This window comes from Passer montanus, unplaced genomic scaffold, assembly GCF_014805655.1.
Source record: "Passer montanus isolate IOZ18808 unplaced genomic scaffold, ASM1480565v1 scaffold5, whole genome shotgun sequence".
In the NCBI taxonomy this organism is placed as follows: Eukaryota; Metazoa; Chordata; class Aves; order Passeriformes; family Passeridae; genus Passer; species Passer montanus.
Window position 1 is genome coordinate 17493860 of NW_024369929.1, and position 21586 is coordinate 17515445.

General features: G+C 57.1%; 3 protein-coding genes across 4 annotated transcripts in view; 2 read left to right on the forward strand and 1 right to left on the reverse strand.

The window, feature by feature from the left end:
* ADAMTS7 (ADAM metallopeptidase with thrombospondin type 1 motif 7) overlaps positions 1–5640 on the forward strand; it is a 28054-nt gene extending 22414 nt beyond the window's left edge. Inside the window, exons 20-23 of the mRNA XM_039723034.1 lie at positions 1592–1744; positions 2527–2700; positions 3328–3474; positions 3552–5640. Of these exons, the coding sequence (XP_039578968.1) occupies positions 1592–1744; positions 2527–2700; positions 3328–3474; positions 3552–3809 (732 nt within the window). The 3' untranslated portion in view covers positions 3810–5640. The remainder of the gene's footprint in view (positions 1–1591; positions 1745–2526; positions 2701–3327; positions 3475–3551) is intronic.
* An 8694-nt stretch (positions 5641–14334) lies between these two features.
* Positions 14335–16879, reverse strand: CIAO2A (cytosolic iron-sulfur assembly component 2A). Its single transcript, XM_039722785.1, has 5 exons — positions 16709–16879; positions 16313–16477; positions 15761–15810; positions 15471–15516; positions 14335–14771 (listed from the first exon to the last, which is right to left on the reverse strand). The coding sequence occupies exons 1-5, from the start codon at positions 16830–16832 to the stop codon at positions 14674–14676; spliced, it is 483 nt and encodes a 160-aa protein (XP_039578719.1). The 5' UTR covers positions 16833–16879; the 3' UTR covers positions 14335–14673.
* Positions 16880–17109: 230 nt separating this feature from the next.
* The window catches only part of SPG11 (SPG11 vesicle trafficking associated, spatacsin), a 28183-nt gene continuing 23706 nt past the window's right edge, over positions 17110–21586 (forward strand). The window contains exons 1-6 of one of the 2 annotated variants that reach the window (XM_039722784.1): positions 17110–17662; positions 18567–18751; positions 18883–19110; positions 19599–19773; positions 20316–20453; positions 21121–21578. In XM_039722784.1, the coding sequence (XP_039578718.1) occupies positions 17457–17662; positions 18567–18751; positions 18883–19110; positions 19599–19773; positions 20316–20453; positions 21121–21578 (1390 nt within the window). In that variant the 5' untranslated portion in view covers positions 17110–17456. The remainder of the gene's footprint in view (positions 17663–18566; positions 18752–18882; positions 19111–19598; positions 19774–20315; positions 20454–21120; positions 21579–21586) is intronic. The other variant, XM_039722783.1, reaches the window with a different exon arrangement.

A 21586-nucleotide genomic window follows, 5' to 3' on the forward strand; every position in this document is an offset into this window, starting at 1 on the left:
CATGGGGTCATTAATGCTAATTAGGAAACAAGCGGTAAGCAAATGCCAAAGGCACCCCCAGCCCCAGGGGGGTGCCCCGTTGAATCCTCCAGGGAGCAAACACTGAGCAGGGAGAGGAGGGGTTGGTCCCCCCCTGAGCAGAACAGCTGGAATGGGCTGTGGAGGAGCGTGTTCCTCCCCTTCCCTCCCTGAGCACTGCCTGATGTGGGGTTGCTTAGAGGGGAAAGGTCCTCTCCCCACGTCATCCCACAGCCCCAGTTCACCCAGCACCCTCCTGGCCTGATGTGGAGCTGGGCTCAGGTTTTTGGGGTGCCCAGTGCAGCAGCTCTGTGTTGCAGAGCTGGAGTCAGGTTTTGGGGTGCACAGCACTCCCTGTGCTGCAGAGCTGGGTTTTCGGGGTGCCCAGCACTCCCTGTGCTGCAGAGCTGGGTGTTTGGGTGCCCAGCAGCACTCTCTGTGCTGCAGAGCTGGGTGTTTGGGGTACACAGCACTGCCTGTGTTGCAGAGCTGAGTTTTCAGGGTACACAGCACTCCCTGTGTTGCAGAGCTGGGTGTTTGGGGTACACGGCACTCCCTGTGCTGCAGAGCTGGGTGTTTGGGGTGCACAGCACTCCCTGTGCTGCAGAGCTGGGTGTTTGGGGTGCACAGCACTCCCTGTGTTGCAGAGCTGGGTGTTTGGGGTGCACAGCACTCCCTGTGCTGCAGAGCTGGGTGTTTGGGGTACACAGCACTCCCTGTGCTGCAGAGCTGGGTTTTTGGGGGGCCAAGCCCTCCCTTGGCTGCAAGGCTGGGTGTTTGGGTGCCCAGCAGCACTCTCTGTGCTGCAGAGCTGGGTGTTTGGGGTACACAGCACTGCCTGTGTTGCAGAGCTGAGTTTTCAGGGTACACAGCACTCCCTGTGTTGCAGAGCTGGGTGTTTGGGGTACACGGCACTCCCTGTGCTGCAGAGCTGGGTGTTTGGGGTGCACAGCACTCCCTGTGCTGCAGAGCTGAGTTTTTGGGTACACAGCATTCTCTGTGTTGCAGATCTGGTGTTTTTGGGGTACACAGCACTCCCTGTGTTGCAGAGCTGGGTTTTTGGGTGCCCAGAAGCACTCCCTGTGTTGCAGAGCTGGGTTTTTGGGGTGCCCAGCACTCCCTGTGCTGCAGAGCTGGGTGTTTGGGGTACACGGCACTCCCTGTGCTGCAGAGCTGGGTTTTCGGGGTGCCCAGCACTCCCTGTGCTGCAGAGCTGAGTTTTTGGGTACACAGCATTCTCTGTGTTGCAGATCTGGTGTTTTTGGGGTACACAGCACTCCCTGTGCTGCAGAGCTGGGTGTTTGGGTGCCCAGCAGCACTCTCTGTGCTGCAGAGCTGGGTGTTTGGGGTACACAGCACTGCCTGTGTTGCAGAGCTGAGTTTTCAGGGTACACAGCACTCCCTGTGTTGCAGAGCTGGGTGTTTGGGGTACACGGCACTCCCTGTGCTGCAGAGCTGGGTGTTTGGGGTGCACAGCACTCCCTGTGCTGCAGAGCTGGGTGTTTGGGGTACACAGCACTCCCTGTGCTGCAGAGCTGGGTTTTTGGGGTGCACAGCCTTCCCTGTGTTGCAGTGCTCGGCCACGTGCGGCCTGGGCGCGGTGTGGCGGCCGGTGCGCTGCAGCAGCGGCAGTGACGGTGGCTGTCCCGCGGCCGACAGGCCCGTCCCCGCCCGGAGGTGCTCCCTGAGACCCTGCTCGGCCTGGCGTGTGGGCAACTGGAGCAAGGTATGGCTCTGCGGGGAGGCAGGGTCCGGAGGGAGGGTCCCCAAAACCCGCGGGGCAAGGTGTGGGGTCACACTGCTCTCGGGGAGGGCTCCTGCCCTGTGTGTCACGTAGGTAAAGGTTTGTGCTTGCCACAGGGTTTAAGCTGCTCATCCCACAGTGTTTTCATTTTTCCTGGTCTGATAATAAAGTCAGGAATTTGTAAAAGCTAAACCAAGTGATTTGGTGAAAGGCCAGGTTGGGTGGGGCTGGACAGCCTGGTCTAGCAGGTGTCATCCCATCCCTCCATCCCATCCAAGCCCTCCACCCCAGGGCTTCTTTAAGGTCCATTGCAAGCCATTCTGTGGTTCTATGATTTGTCACTCTCTGGACAGTGTTCTGGCCACTGTGCCCTGCCAGGGGCTGTTTGCAGTTGGGTTGGGTGAATTCGGTAGGGTTGGTGGTGGGGATCAGCCCTCCTTGCTCGGGGTGGACGCTGTTCCTTGGGATCATCAGTTCTTTAAGGCATAAACACTGCTCATGTTCCAGCTGGAAAGCAGCTGGTTTCAGAGGGGTGCCAGTGACAGATGAGCTGCACAGACTGTGCTCTGGCTTGGCCTAGAGCAAGGGGGGGAAGGAGGCCAAGTGTCAACTCAACCCCAACCCAAGTTGCTGCTGTGTCCCTCCCCACCGTGGCCGTGTGTCCCTCCCCACCGTGGCTCCGTGTCCCTCCCCACCGTGGCCGTGTGTCCCTCCCCACCATGGCTGTGTGTCTGTCCCCACCATGGCTCCGTGTCCCTCCCCAGTGCTCCAGGAGCTGCGGCGGGGGCACCAAGGTGCGGGACGTTCACTGCGTTGACACCAGGGACCAGCGGCTGCTGCGGCCCTTCCACTGCCAGGCCGGGCTGGGCCAGCCCCCGGCGCAGCTGCCCTGCCGCAGTGCCCCGTGCCTGGACTGGTACACGTCCTCCTGGAGAGAGGTACGCTGGCCTGGGCACCGCTCAGCCCCCCTGCCAGGGCAGGGGCACCCGCTGCCATCCCTGCTGCTCCGAGCCCTGTGTCACACTGGCTGGGACACTGCCAGGGATCCAGGGGCAGCCACAGCTGGGAGCTCCATACCAGCTCCTCATCACCCTCCCAGGGAACAATTCCTGCCCAAGATCGCATCCATACCTGCCCTCTGGCAGTGGCAGCCATTCCCTGGCTCCTGTCCCTCCATGCCTTGTCCCCAGTTCCTCTCCATCTCTCTTGGAGCCCCTTTAGCCCTGGCAGGCCTCTGAGCTGTCCCTTTAGCCCTGGCAGGCCTCTGAGCTGTCCCTGGAGCCCCTTTAGCCCTGGCAGGCCTCTGAGCCATCCCTTTAGCCCTGGCAGGGCTCTGAGCTGTTCCTGGAGCCCCTTTAGCCCTGGCAGGGCTCTGAGCTGTCCCTGCAGGCCCTGGCAGGCCTCTGAGCCATCCCTTTAGCCCTGGCAGGGCTCTGAGCTGTCCCTGGAGCCCCTTTAGCCCTGGCAGGGCTCTGAGCCGTCCCTTTAGCCCTGGCAGGGCTCAGAGCCGTCCCTTTAGCCCTGGCAGGGCTGTGTGCAGGGCTGAGCCCTCTGTGTGCCCGCAGTGCTCGGAGCCGTGTGGCGGCGGGGAGCAGGCCCGGCTGGTGACGTGCCCCGAGCCGGGGCGCTGCGAGGAGAGCCTGAGGCCCAACAGCACCCGGCCCTGCAACAGCCAGCCCTGCACCACCTGGGTGGTGGGCTCCTGGGGACAGGTGAGCAGGGGATGGGGACACACCGTGCGCCCGGGTGGCCCTGGCGCTGCCCCCAGGCTGAGCCCCGGTCCCCGCAGTGCTCGGCGCCCTGCGGAGGGGGCATCCAGCGGCGCCAGGTGAAGTGCATGGACACCAGGACGGGGGTGGCCGAGGAGGACAGCAGCCTGTGTGACCACGAGCCGTGGCCAGAGAGCACCCAGAAGTGCAACCCCCAGGAGTGCGACAGCCCCGAGCCAGGTGAGCAGCAGGCAGAACCTGGGAATGGGGTGGGAGCTCTGGGGGACGTGGAGAGAGCGGTTGGGACTGGGTTGTGTGGGGCTGACTTGGCTGGTTGATGATTAAGTGGGAATGTTGCAATGTCTGTAAACGTCAGAGCATCCGTCCCTCAAGGGGCCAAGCAGGGTTTTACTGGCACAGACATGAGCTGGGATGGGATTGTTGGGGTCAGCAGTGTCACCCAGCACAGGGACACCCGAGGGACCCCGTGGGGTCAAGGGACCCCGTCCAGAGGCAACAGGGCATTCAGGAAAAGGAAGGCACAGGGGAATACCCAGTGATGGAGCTCTCAGGAAACTGTTCAGTGGTAAAGTCCCACAACACAAGACTTGTGAAACAAGCTGGGCCCAGCACGAGAAGATGGAATAAAGGAGCAGTTCTTCAGCATCTTCAGATGTGTCTGAGGGACAGACACACCTGGAGCCAGCCCCATGTCACCCTGTTTGTCATTTACCTGCCCCAGCTGCAGCCACAGTGCTTGGCCACACCACGGGCACTCACTTGGCTTCTTCTCCCTCTTCCACTCACAGAGATCGATCCCAAGCACCAGGCACTTCCCTGGGAGACAGAAATCTGGGCACTGCAGGGGTTAACAGCACTTACAGAAAAGCAGTATAATGAGGGATTAGATGTCACTGGTGTGTCTGTCAGTCACTTATCAGCTTTATCTCTTTAATGTGTCTGTGTAAAAGAAAAGCTCTTTGGCTGCCCAGAAGGTATTGTTGGAGCTCCAGGAGGTTTGCTGGCCAAAGGGAGGGCTGAGAGATGGGGCAGGGGGGCAGCAGTAGCTGGTGCCTGGGGTGGAGGAGCTGGATCCATGGCTGCTCCACACATCCCTGAGGTCCCCTCTGCAGCCTGGGACACCCGTCCCACCCTCCCAGCTCTTTTTGTTCATCCTGTGCCCAGCGTGTTCCTCCCAACACCAACTCCAGAGCAGGCAGAGCGTTGGCTTTGGTTGACTGGGATTTGGGCACTGGCACTGTTGGCCATCAGGATGTTTTCAGCCATGAATGTGCTCCTTTTTTGGAGCATTTTCAGGGCCATGGGGCACTCCAGCATTTAGGAAATGATGAGTCAGCCCTGCTCAAGGCACAACGTGCGGTTCCGGTTGTTTTGGTCAGGGGAAAATTTCCGTGCCAGGCTTGGTGATGAGAGCTGTGGAGCCAAGGCTGGACCAGAATAACCACTGAGATGTGTAGGAAGCACACAAATAAATGGTAAAATCCTGGATCAAAAATGACATAAATGCTCTGGCTGCAGCCCAGGGCAGGAAACGCCTTTTGGAAATACAAACGTTTCCAGCCAAAGCATGAAGGGGAACAAAACTTTCACATGGCAGGAAATCCCAGATGTGTAAATGCACAGGCAAAGGCTCCCAGAAAGACGTAAATGTAACTGCAGCCCTTTCCTGTGCTTTAGGGGATCTTTGCTGCACAAGAAGGGCTCAGGCTGGAGCGATCCATGGTTTTGTGAGGAGCACAGGAGCCTCTCCCTCCTCGGGCACGAGGTGCTCCTGTACCAGCAGAACCAGGCTGGCTCTGTGAGTGGCCATGTCCTCACTGGACACAGAAGTGCCAATAACCCCTGCAGGGTTCAAATGTTCAAACCATAATCAGATGGATTTGGAGCAGAGATGGAACAGATGAAGCACAAACATCTCACAGCAGTCGGCTCCTCAATTAAAGGAGGTCGGGATTAATTAGAACCAGAGTCCTGAGCTGTTGCCAGGTTATAAATTAATTGAAGATTCCACCAAGGTTATTTTTGAATATGGCTGTTGCCTTACAGCTGCAGCCAGCTGTGAGGGTGTCCTTAGATGGCTCCTGGGAGCTTCAGAGCCCTGGGCACCCCAGTGCCTCCCTGGGATGCTCCAGAGGCTGGGGACATTCATCTGGGAATGTTTGTGGTGTCATGGAAAGGAGCTGAGCCTCACCAGGCCAGCATGGGGGCCTGGAGAAGCCTGCAGCAGTTTATGCAGCAGATCAGACAGATTTAACCCAGAAAAATGGGAATTGCTGTGTACTGGAGGAGGAATCAAGGCGAATGGAGCTGGTCACTCAGCTGGTCACTGCAGGGTGGTGGCTGTGCTGGACACAGCAGACCCTGGTGGTGGTGGTGACACATCCCTGCCCAGGACAGAGCAGGGCAGCCCCAGGTGCTCATCAGGGTCATGCCAGGGAATTAATCAGTTCCCTCGTGCCAGTTTCTCCAGATCTGATACCAGGGAGGTCTCTGAGCTCCCCAAATCTGCCCCAGACAGGTGGTAGGGCCAGTTCTTGGCTCCAGCAGCAAACACAGCTGTTCCACAGGTGTCTCAGCTTGAAATTGCAGAGGGAAGAGGCACAGGCTGCACTGGCTGGAGGACAAGTGTGTATCCAGAGGTGCCTGGGAGCAGGGTGGAGCCCAGCCCATGTCCTGGCAGCAGCACTGCCTGGGGCCAAGGGGTGAAGGCTCTGCCCACACGGGGTCAGTCCCAGACACCATCACTGCCCCACTCCCTGTTTGCTGGCTCCTTATCCAGGGCTACCTGTATTTCGATTAATTGGCAATTAAACGTGGTGCTCCTGCTTGTTCTGAGTGAGGAAATGAAATTGTTCGTGGCTCTTCAGGTCACAGAGTTCGTCCACAAGGGGTCCATGTGGGAAACAATTGCAGCAAATCCCAATTTTCTCTGTCATTTGAGCGTGTAAGTCCCTACCCAAGTGGTGGGGCCAGGAGGTGCTGCTGAGTGAGGCATGGAGAGCAATTAATTAACTGCTAATTAACAGCAGGAGTCAGTGGGAAAGGCATGCTCCAGAAAGGACTCCCTGCTTTGATAAAATGTAGGAGAAAGATGTTGCCTGCAGCAGGGCTGACACCTGAAAACTGTGGGGTCTGGGGGTTTCTCCCAGTTTTCCCAGCTGTGGCTGTGTCAGTGGGGATGCACCCCATGCACCCCCTCCATCCCATCCCATCCCATCCCATCCCATCCCATCCCATCCCATCCCATCCCATCCCATCCCATCCCCTCCTGCTGACCAGACACCACAGGGAGGCACCTCAGCCCAGAGCAGGACTCTGGGATAATTCCCTTGTTAAATTCAGCTCCGAGTGCATCCCGAGGGCCAGAGGTCAGCAGCCTAATTCCCTGGATTTGCTAGCTCAGCTCCAAGCTCAACCTTTCCTTGTTTTTACAAAACGTGTTCCAGGAAGTTTGTTTTTCCCAGGAATAAAAGTAAAAGCTTAGGTCTGGCTGGCAGAAGCTTAAATGAAATTTAAAGCGACTTCCACAGTGACCTAAGAAAAACAGCCCAAAAAAAAGTGGGGGTTTTCAGTCTGTAATGTGCTGACTTAGCCTGGATTTTTAAAGCCCTGCTTTAAGCTATTTCTTTAGCCTAAAATTTGGCACAGACATATGGAATGTGTTTCCAAATGAAGTGCGAGGATTATATAAAAAATTGTTAATAGAAAGAAATAGCAGTACAAGCATTCAATGAAAATTGGGTGGGTTCTGCAGGTCCCTCTCTGAAGAGCTGACAAATTAAGTGCTTATTGCAGCTTCCCTTGCCCAAGACCGAATTCCAGGGAGGAATCACAAGCTCAGCCAAGATTTTCAGACCTGATCCTGACCCCACACGCATCCACCCTGAGACTGCAGCAGGGTCTGGGAAAGTGCTGGGAACTGAAGCCCTCAAGGACTCCCACTGGCTTCCCTGAGTTCCGGGAGCGTTGGGAACACTCCCAGGCGTGGGGGGTTGTGGGGCTGTCCTGGGCAGGGCCAGGCTGGATCATCCCGTGGGTCCCTTCCAAGCTGGATATTTTATGACCCACGAGGTCATTTGGCTTTGGAGCCCTGGGCTCTCCTGCAAGGCCAGCAGAGCCTGCAGCCAAGGGTGGTGGCTCTGTTCCCCACGCCCAAGGCCATCCCTGCTGCTGTGCTCCCATCCTGAGAGCCTGGGGAGGTGTTCAGGGAGCTGGGACCCCTGGCAGGGTGGGCTCCGTGTGCCTGGGCATGGTGCAGGGTCAGGAATTGCCTGATGGGCCCAGGCTGCTGACAGGGAGCAGGAACGGGCTGAGCCATCACTCCAAGGCTGCAGAGCAGCTTCCCAGCCTGAGCCTTCCCAGCTCTTTCCAAGGACGGCAGGAGGCAGCTTGGTTGTGATCAGAAATCACTCTCTAGGAAGCTGTGAGGGGCTGGGCATCCCCCAGCAGGGCCCAGGACATTCCCAGCCCTCCTGGGCATGCAGGCTGATTGCCACTGCCATGGGACAGCCCTGAGGTGCTTTAGGAGCCCTGCAGCCAGGGGCAGTTCCTGTGCTCCAGTGTCCCAGTGCAGCAGGGCTGGGGTCAGGGGGTGCCTGTGGAGCCACAGGGATGCTCTCAAGGAATGTTATCCTGCCAGCCCCGTGGAGCACAGCCCAACAAGCACTTCCCCTTTTCCAGTGGCTCTGGTGCTCCCACAGCAGGTCCGGGGTGTGCTGCACTCCTGGCCTGGGCTGGGCAGGGATTTCTCATCTGCTCTGCCCAGCCAGCAGGGAACACCCACTGCTGGTGTCCCAGCAGGCAGGGCTGCAGCCCCAGGCCGAGGTGTGGTGTGAAGCTGGGATCCCTCCATCCTGCTCTGTCAGCACTGTGGATCCAGCAGTGCAGGGATAAACTGCTTTTTGGGGGCACAGGGACACCCTGGCCGGGCACAAAGAGCTGCAGCTGGGGCGGCAGGGAGGAAATACCTCAGCTGAAACAGAAAATAAGTTTTAGAGCAGTGTGGTGAGCTGCTGGGCTGGGGGAGGGGGCTGTGGCTGAAATCCCAAAGCAGGGAAGAGTCTCTGCTCTGCATCCCTGGCTTTGGCTCTCCTGTGGGAATGGGGCAGCAGCCCTTCCCTCAGCACAGCCCCTGTTCCAGAGGGGACAGGGCAAGCGCCAGTGGTCAGTGACAGCTCCCCTGGCTCGGTCACAGCATTGTCCCTGCAGGGAAGTGTCCTGAGAAAGAGAAAATCCCATTTCCCTGCCCCACTTCTGTCCCGGCTCTGCGAGGTCCTGGTCCCAGGGAGAAGCAATGGGGGTTGGCCCCAGAGTGCATCAGCTCTGCCCTTTTCCAGAGAAAAGCTGTCATCTGCTTTCATTCCTTGTACAGGAGGTAAAACTGGAATCACAGAATCTGAGATTTTGAGCTTAGGCTGGGTTTTGAGTTGATGTAATTTAAGTGAGTCTGACACCACTGGGTGAGAAGCTGCAGGCTCAGCGAGTCTTGCTCTGAAATGGAGAAGGAGGAAATCAAAAATTCAAACAAAGCAGCTCTGTGTTCATGTAAACCATGTGTATTTGGGGATGGTCTGTGCTGCTGGGCTGAGCCCAGGTGGGCCTGGGCTGCCCCTGGAGCAGCCGTTCCCTAAACAAAGCCCATCCTCAGAGCAGCAGCAGTTGTTTTGAGGGCTGCAGGACACCTGCAGGAAGCGAACCAGATGATGCAGGTTCTCAAAATAACCAAAACAATTCAGAGCAAAAGGAATTCTGGCCCTTCCGCTGGCACTGGGGGAGCTGGGGGCTGGCAGGAGGGGACACTGGGGGGGTTTGTCCCCTGCACCCCAGCTCTGTCCCTGGGCAGTGCTTTGGAGCTGCTGGCAGCAGCCCAGGTGTGCTTTCTGCAGTGCTCCAGGTGCCCAGGTGCAGGAGGGCTCTGCCCAGGGGAGCCCTGTCCGTGTCTCCAGCCAGCTTCCACAGAACCTGGATGGCTTTGGGATGAAGGGACCTTAACAACATCTCATTTCCACATGGGACACCTGGTGACTGTGCTGACACCCGCACTGACACCTTCCTGTGTGGTTGTGTTCAAGGGTCCCAGCACGAGGGAAGAGACCACCCTGCCCTGGCAGAGGGAAGGGGAATGACAGCAGCAATAACTGGGGAAGACCCCTCAGAAATGCTCATGGTGCTATCATTTGACGTTTGCAGCCTCTCCAAGGTGTTGGCTGGCCAGCACGAACCTTGATTTTTATTGTTATTTTTATATCTCTGAGGTGAGCATCCAGCATTCCACGGCTCTGCCGACCCTTTGGGGTAGGGATTTTTTTTTGCCTTTAAGGACTTGAAGCTGGCAACCCACTCCTGTAATTTTCATTAAAATGTTTACGCACTGAAGCTGAATAGATTTAATTTAAGAAGCAGAGGCAGGGCAGAGGAATAAAGTTCCAGCTTCAGCTGGGGCTGTGCAGGGCTCTGTCTCCCCATTGCTGGCTTCCTCTGCCAAAGCCATTTTTGTGTCCCTCTGGAGCAGAGGGCATCGCTGGGGACCCCGAGGTGTGGAGTGCACCAGGGCATTGCCTTGCATGCATTTGGGCAGGAGAGTGGCACATCCCCTCCCTCGTGGGCAGCCAGGTGCTCAGGCCCTGGGTTTCTGTATGTGTAGCAGTGTAATGCTTGGTTAAGGTGTTTTTCTGTGGCCTTACAGGCTGAACCCTTTTTTTCCTGCTTATCTAGATTCTCCTCTGTTAAGGTTAGCTGATTTTTAACTAGAATATCCAATTTACTCTGAGGCACAGCCCCTGCTGCCTGCTCCCAGAGCGGTGTGGGAACAAACCCCTCCCTGTCTCGGGGAGGGATTCCTGCCAGGCTGGTCTCTAGAGGAGGGCAGGGGCATTTAGGTAGGAATTCCCTTCCCTATTACTCTTCAGGCTGTGGAGGGTGCCCAAAACCCGGGGGACCTTGAAGGGCAATCCTCCCTGCACGGGCAGAGGAGGCTGGGGCCCACCCCGGGCTGCAGAGCTCCAGGTGCTGCTCCCTGGGCAGCGCTCAGCCCGAATTCCTGTGTGTCATTTGTATGTAAAACACAAGCCATGACCTCACCATTTGTGCTTTATTCCCTTCCAAGGTGGTGTAAAGTTTTTATTGTCCAAGAACCTGTGTCCAGTCCTGGTTTCCTTGTCCCCTGCTCCATCTGTCCCACACCCTGTCACCCTCCCAGGATTGCAAAGGGACAACCCTTCTGTTGGGGTCTCACGGCCACAGCTCCCAAAGTGTGTTAAATTAAACAGTTACTGAAGGAAACAGGTGGCTTTCACATTTTCTCCTCCCCGTGGGGAATTCTGAAGGTTTTCAGCTAATTGGAGATGGTTCAGGCACTGGCAGCAGGAAGGAACCATCAGTTTGCATCTGAAAACCATTCACAGCTGCCCTTTGCAACTGGGATTTGTTGATTAAAACATGAGGCGGGCTGATGGGGTAAATCAGTCCTGCAAATCGATTTCTTGGTGGCCCGGGATCTGGTGAGCCCTCCTGCAGTGCCTCTCCACGTGCAGGGTCCCAGCTGTGGGCACAGGACAATCCCTCCTGTGGGACACCAGCCCATTCCTAGCCACATAACAAGCCAGGCCTCTCACCAGCACAGAAACTGCATTATCAGTGACAATAAAACACATCTGGCTTAAATATCTGCAATATTTTCTTTCAGTGAGACACCTCCAGTGAGTGTCTCTGCAGAGAGGCTCTTCACAAGGGCCTGGCGTGACAGGAGAAGGGGGATGGCTCCCTGCTGACAGAGGGCAGGCTTGGATGGGATATAGAAATGCCTTTTTTCTTCTTCTAAAGGCACTTGCATTGTCTCAGCACAAGCAGGATGTTGTTCAGACAGAGCTGCTGCAGTGGGGCGAAAGGAGGAAAGGGCTCGTGGATCAAAAGATGTTTGAAATAGGATCGTGGAGTGGTTTGGGTGGGAAGGGACCTTAAAGCCCATCCAGTTCCTCCCCCTGCCACGGGCTGGGACTGGATGGGCTTTAAGGTCCCTTCCCAGCCAAAGCACTCCGTGATTCCATGATCTGCTGGAAGACTCCCTGAGAGAGCCTTTGGCTTCAGATCAGAAGTCAGACCTTTGTGCCTGCCGTGGTCATCTCCAGACATTTCCACGCTGGAGACAGGAAGGAAGAGGAGCTCGTTGGGTGGGAAGCAGCAGCAGCTGCTGGTGGAGGAGCTTGTTTGTGTCTCAGACCCTCGGGAATGCTCCGAGTGCTTCCACAGCCCCGGGAGCAGCAGCTCTCCTGGCAGAGCACCTGTGGTCACAGATTCAGAGCTCACCAGGTGCCTCTGTCCAGCCCAGATGACCTCAGCTGGAGGGTTTTAGTGTCACCAGTGCTTCACCACGGACTGGGAGGAGCACGGTCCCTGCCTGGGCAGGCGAGGAGGCAGCAAAGACAGAGGCACCAGGAGCAGCTCAGCTCCCGCCTGTCCTTCCAGGGGAGCAGAGGTGGGAATGTCTCTGCCGGGCTGAGGTCTGAGCCAGGCCAGGAGCTCAGGAGCCCCTGGGAGGGAAGGTGCCCGCCAGCAGCTGCCCTGGCTGATATCCCCCAGCTCCGGGTTTTGGGGGTTTGCTGAGCTCTCCGCTGCTCTGAGCCCCTGCACAGGGGTGACCCAGGAGCGCAGCCTCCTGCCGGGGAACCTGCACAAAACCCGGCCCCTTCAGCTCAGAGATTCCGTGATCCACACCGGGAAGCAGCAGCGAAAGGGCAGAGCCTGCTCAGCTCAGCTCGGCCCCTGCCCTGCCCGCGGCTTCTGCTTGTCCGCAGCTCCTGCAGCAGCTGGTGACGGGCACGGGGCAGCCGGGGGCCCCGGAGCCGGGAGGGTCCCCGGGAAGGGTCCCCGGAGCCGGGAGGGTCCCCGGGAGGGATCCCGGAGCCGGGAGGGGTCCCCGGAGCCGGGAGGGGTCCCCGGGAGGGGTCCCCGGGCTGGCCCCGGAGCCGGGCGGGTCCCCGGGCCGCTCCTCCCGGCCCAGCGCTGCCGCGGGTCGCTGGTGCCCTCTGCAGTTTTTCCTCCCCGCTGTAAGTGCAAAGGATTCATCATCCGAAGGAGCAGTTTCAGGACTTTTTGCTCCCGGGTTTGGAGGAACAGCCCGAGTTCCTCCAGCACCCCGAACCCTGGCCGGTGGGGTCCCCCTGGAGCTGTCCCCGTCCCCCCCTCGGTGTCTCCTGCTCGCTGGCTGTTCCTCTGTCACCTCAGTGTCCCCAAAGGCAGCAAGGCCTCTGCCCAGCCGGTCCGTGGGGCAGCAGCGGCGGGGATGGACAGACATCCCAGACATTCCCAGTGAAACTGGGAACGCTGGAAGTGCAGCAGACTGGGAGTCCCCTCCCAGAGCCCCAGCAATGCTCTACTGCCCGAGGAGCCGGGAACATTCCTGGTTCCAGAGGCCTGGGCTTGGGATCGGGCCCATTTTCCCAAATTGTTGCTCCGGAGAAGAGCTTTTAACCTTTTGTGCCCCAGCACAGAGCCCTCAGGGTAAGGACCCCAGGGCACTGCAGGAAGCAGGAGAGTCACCAGAACATCCCACTCGCTGTCCTCCGAGCTTTTGTCAGAGCTGGGAGTGCAGTGTGGGTGGTGGCACCGAGTGTGCAGGGCACACAGAGCCCCCGGGAGCCCACCCAGGCAGAGCAGCTGCTATCTCACGGCCCCAGGATGCACAGAACCGCCGTGCTGGCAGAGATATCTGCTCTCTGGAAAGAAAACATCAACCCCCCTGCCGGAGGGCAAAAAACCCAGCAAATTCCAGGAAAGAAGCCAGAGATAATGGCAGCTGAGGCTCCTGGAGCTTTGGGGCATCCCTGCAGGATGACCTGCCTGGGCCCTTCCCAGCCGTGGGGTGGGACACGGGACGTGTCCCCTGTGCTGGCACCTCAGGCACACCTGGCCGTGGGGCTACAAAGGAGTTTGACATGTAGCTGAAATGTAATTGAAGCTGAGTAACTGCAGTTGAGAAGGGTTTTTTCCACACCTGCACGAACCTGTGGAAAAAAGGGGGTTGTTCTGCTCCCCCTTTAATTAACTTTTTCAGCTGATTTGGCACTTGAGGGGAGGGGCCTTGCAGTGCCATGGAGCAGCTCACTGGTTTGCCAGGGGAACACTCCCTGTTGTAATGCTGAGTCCATTCCATGCCCTCAGGGAAGCTTTATGGGGTTTATTAAAAGGTCCACAAATGCCTGAAATCCCCACAGATGTTTGCACCGTGCCCCGAGGGTCTCTCACTGTGGAACAGCCACAAACCAGGGAGCACTCCGGGGAGGAGCAGCTCCCCAAACCCCTCAGCAGCCACGGCTGCAGATCCTGGACACTGGGAGGAGCAGGAGGAACCCCTGATCCCCAGAGAAAGGTAAATCCATGCTGGAAGGAGCTGGGGAGTGGCCCAGTGGGAAAGGTGGCGGCTGGAAACGTTGGGGATGCTCCAGGTGAGGGGAGTGAGGGAGCAGTGACAGGAGCAGTGGCAGAGCAGGACAGTGGCAGCCAGAGGAGGGGCTGGGGGATGCTGTCACACACTGCAGGGAGCTCAGGAAAAGCAGGATCAAGTTCTCATCCACAGGGAAACTCCAGCCTCAGGGTGGTTATAAAGCAAAGCTTCCAGAATCAGAAGTGTGTGACATTAACAGGGAAAAGAGCACGAGGATTCAGCAGGAATTGTGTCCCAGTAAAAATCTCCTTGTTCTAGTCCAGTCCCTCAGTGTCAAATTCTTTTTCTGAATTAATTTCAGCTTTCACTGAAGAAGGTGAATGGAATTAATTTCTGTAATAGAAATCTAAACTTGATCCTTAAATAAAAAACAAAACAAATTCAGGACCCAGAAAGCAACATTTCAGTACAAGAATCTGTTTTATTTTTACAGTGCAGTGATTGAAACAATGTAGAAATTCAACTTGCAAAACTGAATTTGTATCACAATGTCTCTCAGAAGGCAATGCAGATGTGTTGCTTTGAATCACAAAATATTCCTCTGGACACCAAAAATTACAAACTTCCAGCGTTATACACCGGGCTTTCTTTAGAGACTGATTCCTCATAATTTAAATCTATCTTATAAACAATTTCTCTTAAAAAAAAAACCACATGGAAGATAAAACCAGCTCAAGTATGAAGCCCAAGGCCTCGACTGTTGTGGTTAGCTGGGCTGGCAGCAGGGCTGTCCCGGGTCCCTAGTCGGGCTCTGTCACGCACTGCTCCACGATCTCGCGCAGGTTGGGGTTCTCCATGGCTGCTGCCACCCTCTCCTTGTCGTTGATCTGCTTGTTGACTGCAAAACACCCAGCACAGGGCTCAGCAGGGCTCAGGGACACCAGGGGGGCTCAGCAGAAAAGGACATTTCAGGGGGCATTGCTGGGAGATGGGGAACGAGGGGCGTTACTGGGAAATGGGGAACGAGGCAGCTGCAAGCGCGGTCACAACACAGCAATAATAATGATAATAATAACAGTAATAATTCACTTTTCCAGCTCAGGAAAAGGTGTGAGGTGTTCCAGTGGCGTGTCCCAGAATCAAGAGTGAAGTTCAGGGTACATGAGTGGCCCAGGTTCCCCGGGTTCAGTTTGCAGCTCTTTAGCCACAATATCCCATTTCTGGCACACAGTGCCAGCCCAGGGCACTGCTGGGACAGGGCCTGGCTCTGGCTGGGCAGAACCTGCCAGCTTTCCTGCAAAAACCTGCCTGAGAAACGTCCAGGTTTGCTGTGGGGAGTTCAGCACAGTGGGACCAACAGCTGAGGCAGCTCCTCACGTCAGTGACTCAGTTTTGCTACAAACACCTGCCAGAGCTGGGGGGTTTGGTTATAAACCCAAACCAGCAACCAGCAGGTGGTCACAGAGCCAGCACAGCCCTGGGGACACCGTGATGCCACTGGGTTTCCAGGCTCTGATTTGAGGTTTTCAGGGGAAGGCAGGGGAGCAGAGGACAGAGCACAGGAGGCTGAAGCCATGCATGCACAGGCTCTACTCACTGTCCTCCTCCGTGGAATGTGTGCCCTCAGAAATGTAGATCTCCAGCTGCAGGAGAGATCAGCAGGGTTAGGGGCAGCACACCACTTTCCTCCTGGCAGGAAAACCCCCCCCACACAGGAGGGGACTGCTGCCACCACCCAAAAACCAACTGCAGCGACCCCCAGGTAATCAATGTGCTCTTTAAATTATTGTGGTCAAGGCTCTAAAGGGCTGTGAATCTCTGTGGTTAATTTAGGGAGGCTGCCATTCATTCATGGGATTTAAAACAGGCTTCAACCAGGCACTTTACCTTGTGTCTAAAAGGCAAACATCTCTGAAGTTTTATTCTTAAACAAAGGCCTGTTAAAAGAGAACACAAGAGAGATTTTCCTGTAAAACTGAAAGTCTGAGGAGCATTTTCAGAGAATCCATGCTTAACAACCAGTGTAACTGACAATGTCCTTTTGTACTCTGAGCAGCACCAGCCAGAGGCAAAGGAGACAAGCAGAAAGCTGTCTTTTTTCTTTTTTAAATTTAAGAACTAACAAATTGGCAATTAATAACATCAATGAAGTAACTTGGAGAATGCGAAGAAGGAATTGTGTACCCAGCAGAGTTTTAAGAAGTTCTCTTGAAGAGATTCCCTAACATGACAAACAGATGGGAGTCCCCATTTCTCTGGATTTGGGGTTTTTTTGCTCAGTGTTTGGTTTGGTTGCACTGGTGGCTGGGTTCTCAAGCTGCAATTCCTGACCAAACCCACACCTCCAGGCAAGGCTGAGCGTGCACTGGGACTGCTGGCATCCAGGCAGGCTCCCAGGAGCCGAGCTCTTTATTAGTGATCTAATTAACGGGATCTCACCGATGAGGGTGGCCAAGGAGCAATGAGGTACTGTTGGTGTAAACCTGATGATGACCAGATATTCATCCTCCCCTATCTCCTGCACCTCCACGCAGTTTTCCGTCACCACTTCCAGTTCTTCCAGAGTGTTGGGCTTCTCCGGGTCGCGGATGGTGCGGATGATATCTGGGACAAGCAGCACAGTGAGGGCTCCACCAGCGCCACTTCCACAGCACCCCGTCCCGCACCGCTGTGCTGCTCTTCGGGAGCCACAGGCGACCCCAAGGGGCCCTTCCTTCCTCCCTGCCCCAGCCCCTCGGGGCCCCTCAGGGCCCCGCGTTCCCCCTCAGCCCCCAAGGGCACACCGGGACCGCGCCCGGCGCTCCCCGCTCGGCCCCCGCGCGCTCGGGCAGTCACCGTAGACCTCGATGGCCCTGTCGTGCTCCATGGCGCGGCTCGGGGGCGCATGGCGGGCGCTACCGGCGGGGCTCCGCCACACCCGGCCCAGCGCCTGCCACAGCAGCGCCAGCGCCAGCGCCATGGCCGCGCTCCGCCATCGGCCCGCGGGCCGCCCGCTTCCGCCTGGGCGGGGCCACTGCTGCCGGCCAATGGCGAGCGGGCCGGGGCCGGGCCAATGGGAGAGGAGACATCGGGAGCAGCGCCCGTGTGGGGGCGTGGCCTCGCCGCCTCCGCGATGGAGCTCCGCGGAGCCGCGGCCGGGAGGGGACCCGGGACACGGGGAGACCCCGGGACAGCGAGTGGGGACACGGAGAGGGGACACGGGGAGACCCCGGGACACGGAGAGGGGACACGGGACATAGAGAGGGAACACGGAGAGACCCAGGGTCACATAGAGACCCCCGGGACACAGAGTGGGGACACGCAGAGACCTCCGGTACAGGGAGTGGGGACACGGAGGGACCCCGGGACAGCCGCTGCCCCAGACTGGGGACACAGAAATGCCACGGGGATCCATCTGCAACAGAAATCAGGGAAAAGACGCGGAGAATTCTACTTAAAGATAAAGAAAGTTCTGCTCAGGCGGCGGGCCGGCGGGACTACAGCTCCCGGCGCGCATTGCTGCGCGCGGTGCATGCTGGGGGTTGTAGTCGCGCCCGGCGCGCCCGGCTGACCGGAACGAGGGGCGGCCCCGCCGGGCGGGAGGATGGCGGCGGCCGGGGCCCGGCCGGAGCTGCGGGTGCTGCTGGTGCCCCGCTCGGGACAGCCGCGGGACGAGGCGCGGGTGCGGCTCAGCAGAGCCCGGCACGCCCTGGGCGCCCTGCTGCCGGCCGGCGCCATCCGCCTGGAGTCGCTGGGGCCGGGCGGGGCCGCGCGGGCCCGGGGCAGCGTCCTGCCGGGAGCCTGGGCCGAGTGAGTGCGGGCCGGGCCGGGCCGGGCGGGGCCGCGGCACCGCAAGGGGTCCGGGTGGTGTCCGTGTGTCCGGCCGGGTCCCGTCTGTCTGTCCGCTGTCTGTCCGTCCGGCCGGGTGTGCCCACGGCAGCTGAGCCCGGAGCGGACAAGAAGCGTTTGTCTGTCGGGCTGTCGGCTTCCTGCGTGCTGCGCCCGGGGACACTCGGCGGTCACACGGTGGCTTTAGCTCGTGCTGGCTTTAACTCGTGCTGGCTTCCCCTTCTGCTTTGGCAGCTCTGTGCCGAGCCAGAAGCCGAAAGCACGCCTTGGTCCCGAGCACTGCAGCGTCCCGCAGCAGCAGCCGCACGTTCCGTGTCACACACAGCCCCCGGCTGCTCCGGCCGCCGGGGTCCCTAACGCCACCCGGTGCCACCCCGGCCGTGGCAGGGACACTGGCACTGTCCCTGGGTGCTCCCAGCCCCGTGTCCGCCTGGCCCGGGGTGTTCCGGGGCTGGGCAGTGTCCCAGGGCTCTGCTCTCTGGTTTGCCCTGCCCTGTCCCCTCCCAGCACCGCGGAGCAGGTGTGACACACCCAGAGAGGTTCTCGGCCCAAAAACCAGGGAGAGTCTGGCAATGGGCAGTGTGTTCTGCTCCCCCTGGCGCTGGTGTTCTCCTGAAGCACAGCATCCTGGTGTTGGGTGGAAAACGCAGGGGATGGAACCCCTTTGTCCTGCAGAGGAGGAGGAGGAGGAGCTCCTCGGGCTTGTCCTGCTAGGGATGAAGCAGTTCAGTGCTGGGGTCTGGGCTGGAGCAGGGGTTTCACTGAAGTGGAGGAGGTGTCCCCAGTCAGTGCACGTCCAGAATGGTCAGCGTGGGGATGATCAGAGGGAATAAAGCCATGACCTTCCTGAATGTTTCACCCTCAGCTTCGCCTGGGACAGCTCAGAAGATGATGGTTCACAATCCTGCAAGACAAAGCTGCTGGCTCTTGCTCAAAGCCATGACCTGTTTGTCTATGAATTCAATGTAGAAGATGGAAAACACAACCCAAATTCTCTGCACAGTTGTGAGGCAGAGACGCTTAAAAAGCTCCTTGAAGCTAAAAACATAAGTGAGTAAATTTCAGTGTGTTACATGTGTGAAATACTGCAGGTCTGGTTCTGCAGCTCCTGGTGGGATTCCTTTACAAATCCAAAGTCCCATTGGCTGCAATCTGAAATTTAAATATCTATAAATTTACAGCTCTGCCTTCCATTTCCTCTGTGAAGATCCTGTCTTTTGGAAACAACAAGTGCAAACTGCTGCTCAACCAGTCTGTCCTTGTGCACCTGACCTTTCCTGGGGAAGGCTCACCCCCAGAGACCTGTGGCTGCTTCCCCCTGGCTCTGCCTCCAGGAGCTGTGGGCAGAATTGCAGACTCCCAGTTCTGCAGGGGGATCCTGTTCCTGTTGGACAGTGCTGGCTGGATTTGTATCCTTTGCAGGAGAGATGGGGGAAAATCAGCTGCAAGAGCAAAGTTGCCTTTCCCTGCTGTCAGGGCCGAGCAGAAATTTCTTTACAGACACTGAAGTGGTGCCTGCAGAGAAGGTTGTGCAGCCAAGTCCTGGCTGTTGTAGAGTGCCACAGCTGTGTGTGCAGATCTGGATTTATGGGTTCCATTGAGGGGTTTGATTCATGGCTCTGTGTAGAACTCCTACTGCCACCTCATGGCTAAATTAAACCAGAAATGATCTGCAGGCACACAGGGAGCCTGGGAGGCAGGTTTGTGCTGGCATGAGCAGGGGCTCAGGCCTGTCAGCTCCACCAGCTGCTGTCTTTAACCTGTCCCTGGTCCTCTCCTCTGGCTCTTAAAGCACAGTAAAGTCAGCTTGCCTTTCCCTCCTCCTGGAGCCAAAATTCAGCACCTTCCCCTGGTGTGTAACTGCTCTGCCTGGCCTTTTCCTTGATGCTGTTTGCAGACATACTTGACTGCTGTGATGGAGCCACCCTGGGGAAGGTGGCTGTAGCCCTGGGAGCTGCCCCGGGCCCTGTGTCCCCCCTGGCTGCCCTGGCAGTGTCCCCTGACCTCAGCACAGCCGTGGTGACCAGCAGCTGCCAGCGTGCCCTGGCTGTGCAGCTCAACACCTACTTCAGGTACAACTCCCGTGGGCTGCCCTGACCCTCACAGCTCCTGAATTCTGGGCCTGTCCTCACCAGGGTGCTGGCAGCTTCTCCCTCTGACTTCTGTGCTACAGCAGAAATTCTCTTTGTTTAACATTGTCCTTGCATTGCTCGCTCTAATTTATTCCCTGTCACAAAGGGAACTGTATCTGTAACACCTCTTCATTTTAATCTGCCTGTTAACAGGCAGGTAAACCTTGTCCTGCCCTTCACATTCTGCCAGGAGGATGAGGTGCTCTCAGTGCCAGGGGTGGGTGGTAGAACCTTTCAGAAATACTGTGGGGTATGGAATGATCAAACTGTGCTGGTACAGCTGTGCTGATTTAGCTTGATGAATTAGGGCCAAGTGGTAATTAAGAGGTGTTGTCCATGTCAAAGGAAGGAGCATCAGGTTTTGATGGCTCACCTGTTACCCTGAGAGAAAACTGCACCCAGAGCTCCTGGAGGAGTTAAACATGGAAAAAACACCTTAAATCATCTGAGCAAGGTGAAATGTCATGTTTATTTCTTTACAGACAGTTCCCTGAACATTTGCTCTGTAGGAGAGATCCTGAAAGTCTCCCAGTGAAGCCTCCAGAGGGCCTGGACGAGGATGAGCTGGCCAGCTCTGAGCACAGCATGGAGCTGCTGGCAGCCCCTTTCCGCACAGACAGGTACAGGGGGGACAGCTGCCCAGGCTGGCCTTGCCTCCTGTGCAGCACTGACCATGCACTGCTGGCTGTGTTTGCAGTGTAGCTGGGGCAGGTAACATCAGCCATCCTGCTGCAGATGGTTTGAGTGTGGGGTGGACCAAGACAGCTTTAGCTATGGCACTGGACAGCTTCCAAAGAGGAGTTGCTGCTTGGGGTTACTCTGAGTCTTGGGCATTGGTACTAATGAAGCATGCCACTTATAGCTTGGTGTGTAGATGAGAAAGGTTCAGTTCTGGAGGGAATCCTGTTCTACTGCTTTTTCATTGATAACTATTTGTTATCAGTTAAAAAATAGTAGAACATTGATATATAACTATAACTATAATTTATATATAGCTATCTATAACTGCCTGTTCTACTATCTTTGAATTGGCATTTTCTGTGAGGAAAAGAAAACTTTTCACTAAAAATGCTGAACATGGACATTGTCAGCTGATCCAGCTGTGGTCACTCAGTTTGGCTGCAGGGAGTATTTAAATGCAAATAAAGAGGCCATGGTGAGGTTGAAATGCAAGATGCTGGATGGATTTTATGAGCTCTTAGTGCATTTTATTTAACTGAGAGAGCGTTACCTGCCTTGTTCTTGGGGTAATGCCTGGTGTTACAGGTGACTCTGTCCCCCTGGCAGGTCCTGGAAGGCACACCTGTCCTCACTGTGGGACAGAGTGAGGAGAAGGAGAACACCAGGCTCTCCAGGTTTGGTGCACGACTTGAATTTGCCTTGGTATCAGTTTTTGACCCATCTTGAAGACCACGATCCTGAAGTCTGTGAGGATCCAGAGAGGATGGTGGCCTTTGTCCCCCGGGCTGTCACGTGGGCAGCTTCCCCAGCCCTGCAAGGCCAGCCTGGGGGTACAGGACAGCAGTGGGCACAAATCCCCGTGGGAGCTGCCCGGGAGCTGGTGAAGCTGGAGTGCAGACTGGTGACTGCAGCGAAGGCTGTGTTTGTGCTGCAGGCACAGGACACGGGGCTGTCTCTGGCCCTCTGGGATTTTGAGTCCCAGCACGTGACGTGTTCCCACTTTGGCAGAGGCAGTGTCTACGTGGAGAGCAGTGCAGAGCTGCCCCTGTGTCTGCTGCTGACAGGTGAGGGC

Excerpts from the sequence above, each read along its gene's own strand:
- CIAO2A (XM_039722785.1), bottom strand. The coding sequence starts at position 16,832 with ATGGCGCTGGCGCTGGCGCTGCTGTGGCAGGCGCTGGGCCGGGTGTGG. Across the intron at positions 16,478-16,708 it reads CAGGGCCATCGAGGTCTACG|ATATCATCCGCACCATCCGC; the intron begins GTGACTGCCCGA and ends TGCTTGTCCCAG. Across the intron at positions 15,517-15,760 it reads GTTTGCCTTTTAGACACAAG|CTGGAGATCTACATTTCTGA; the intron begins GTAAAGTGCCTG and ends TCTCTCCTGCAG.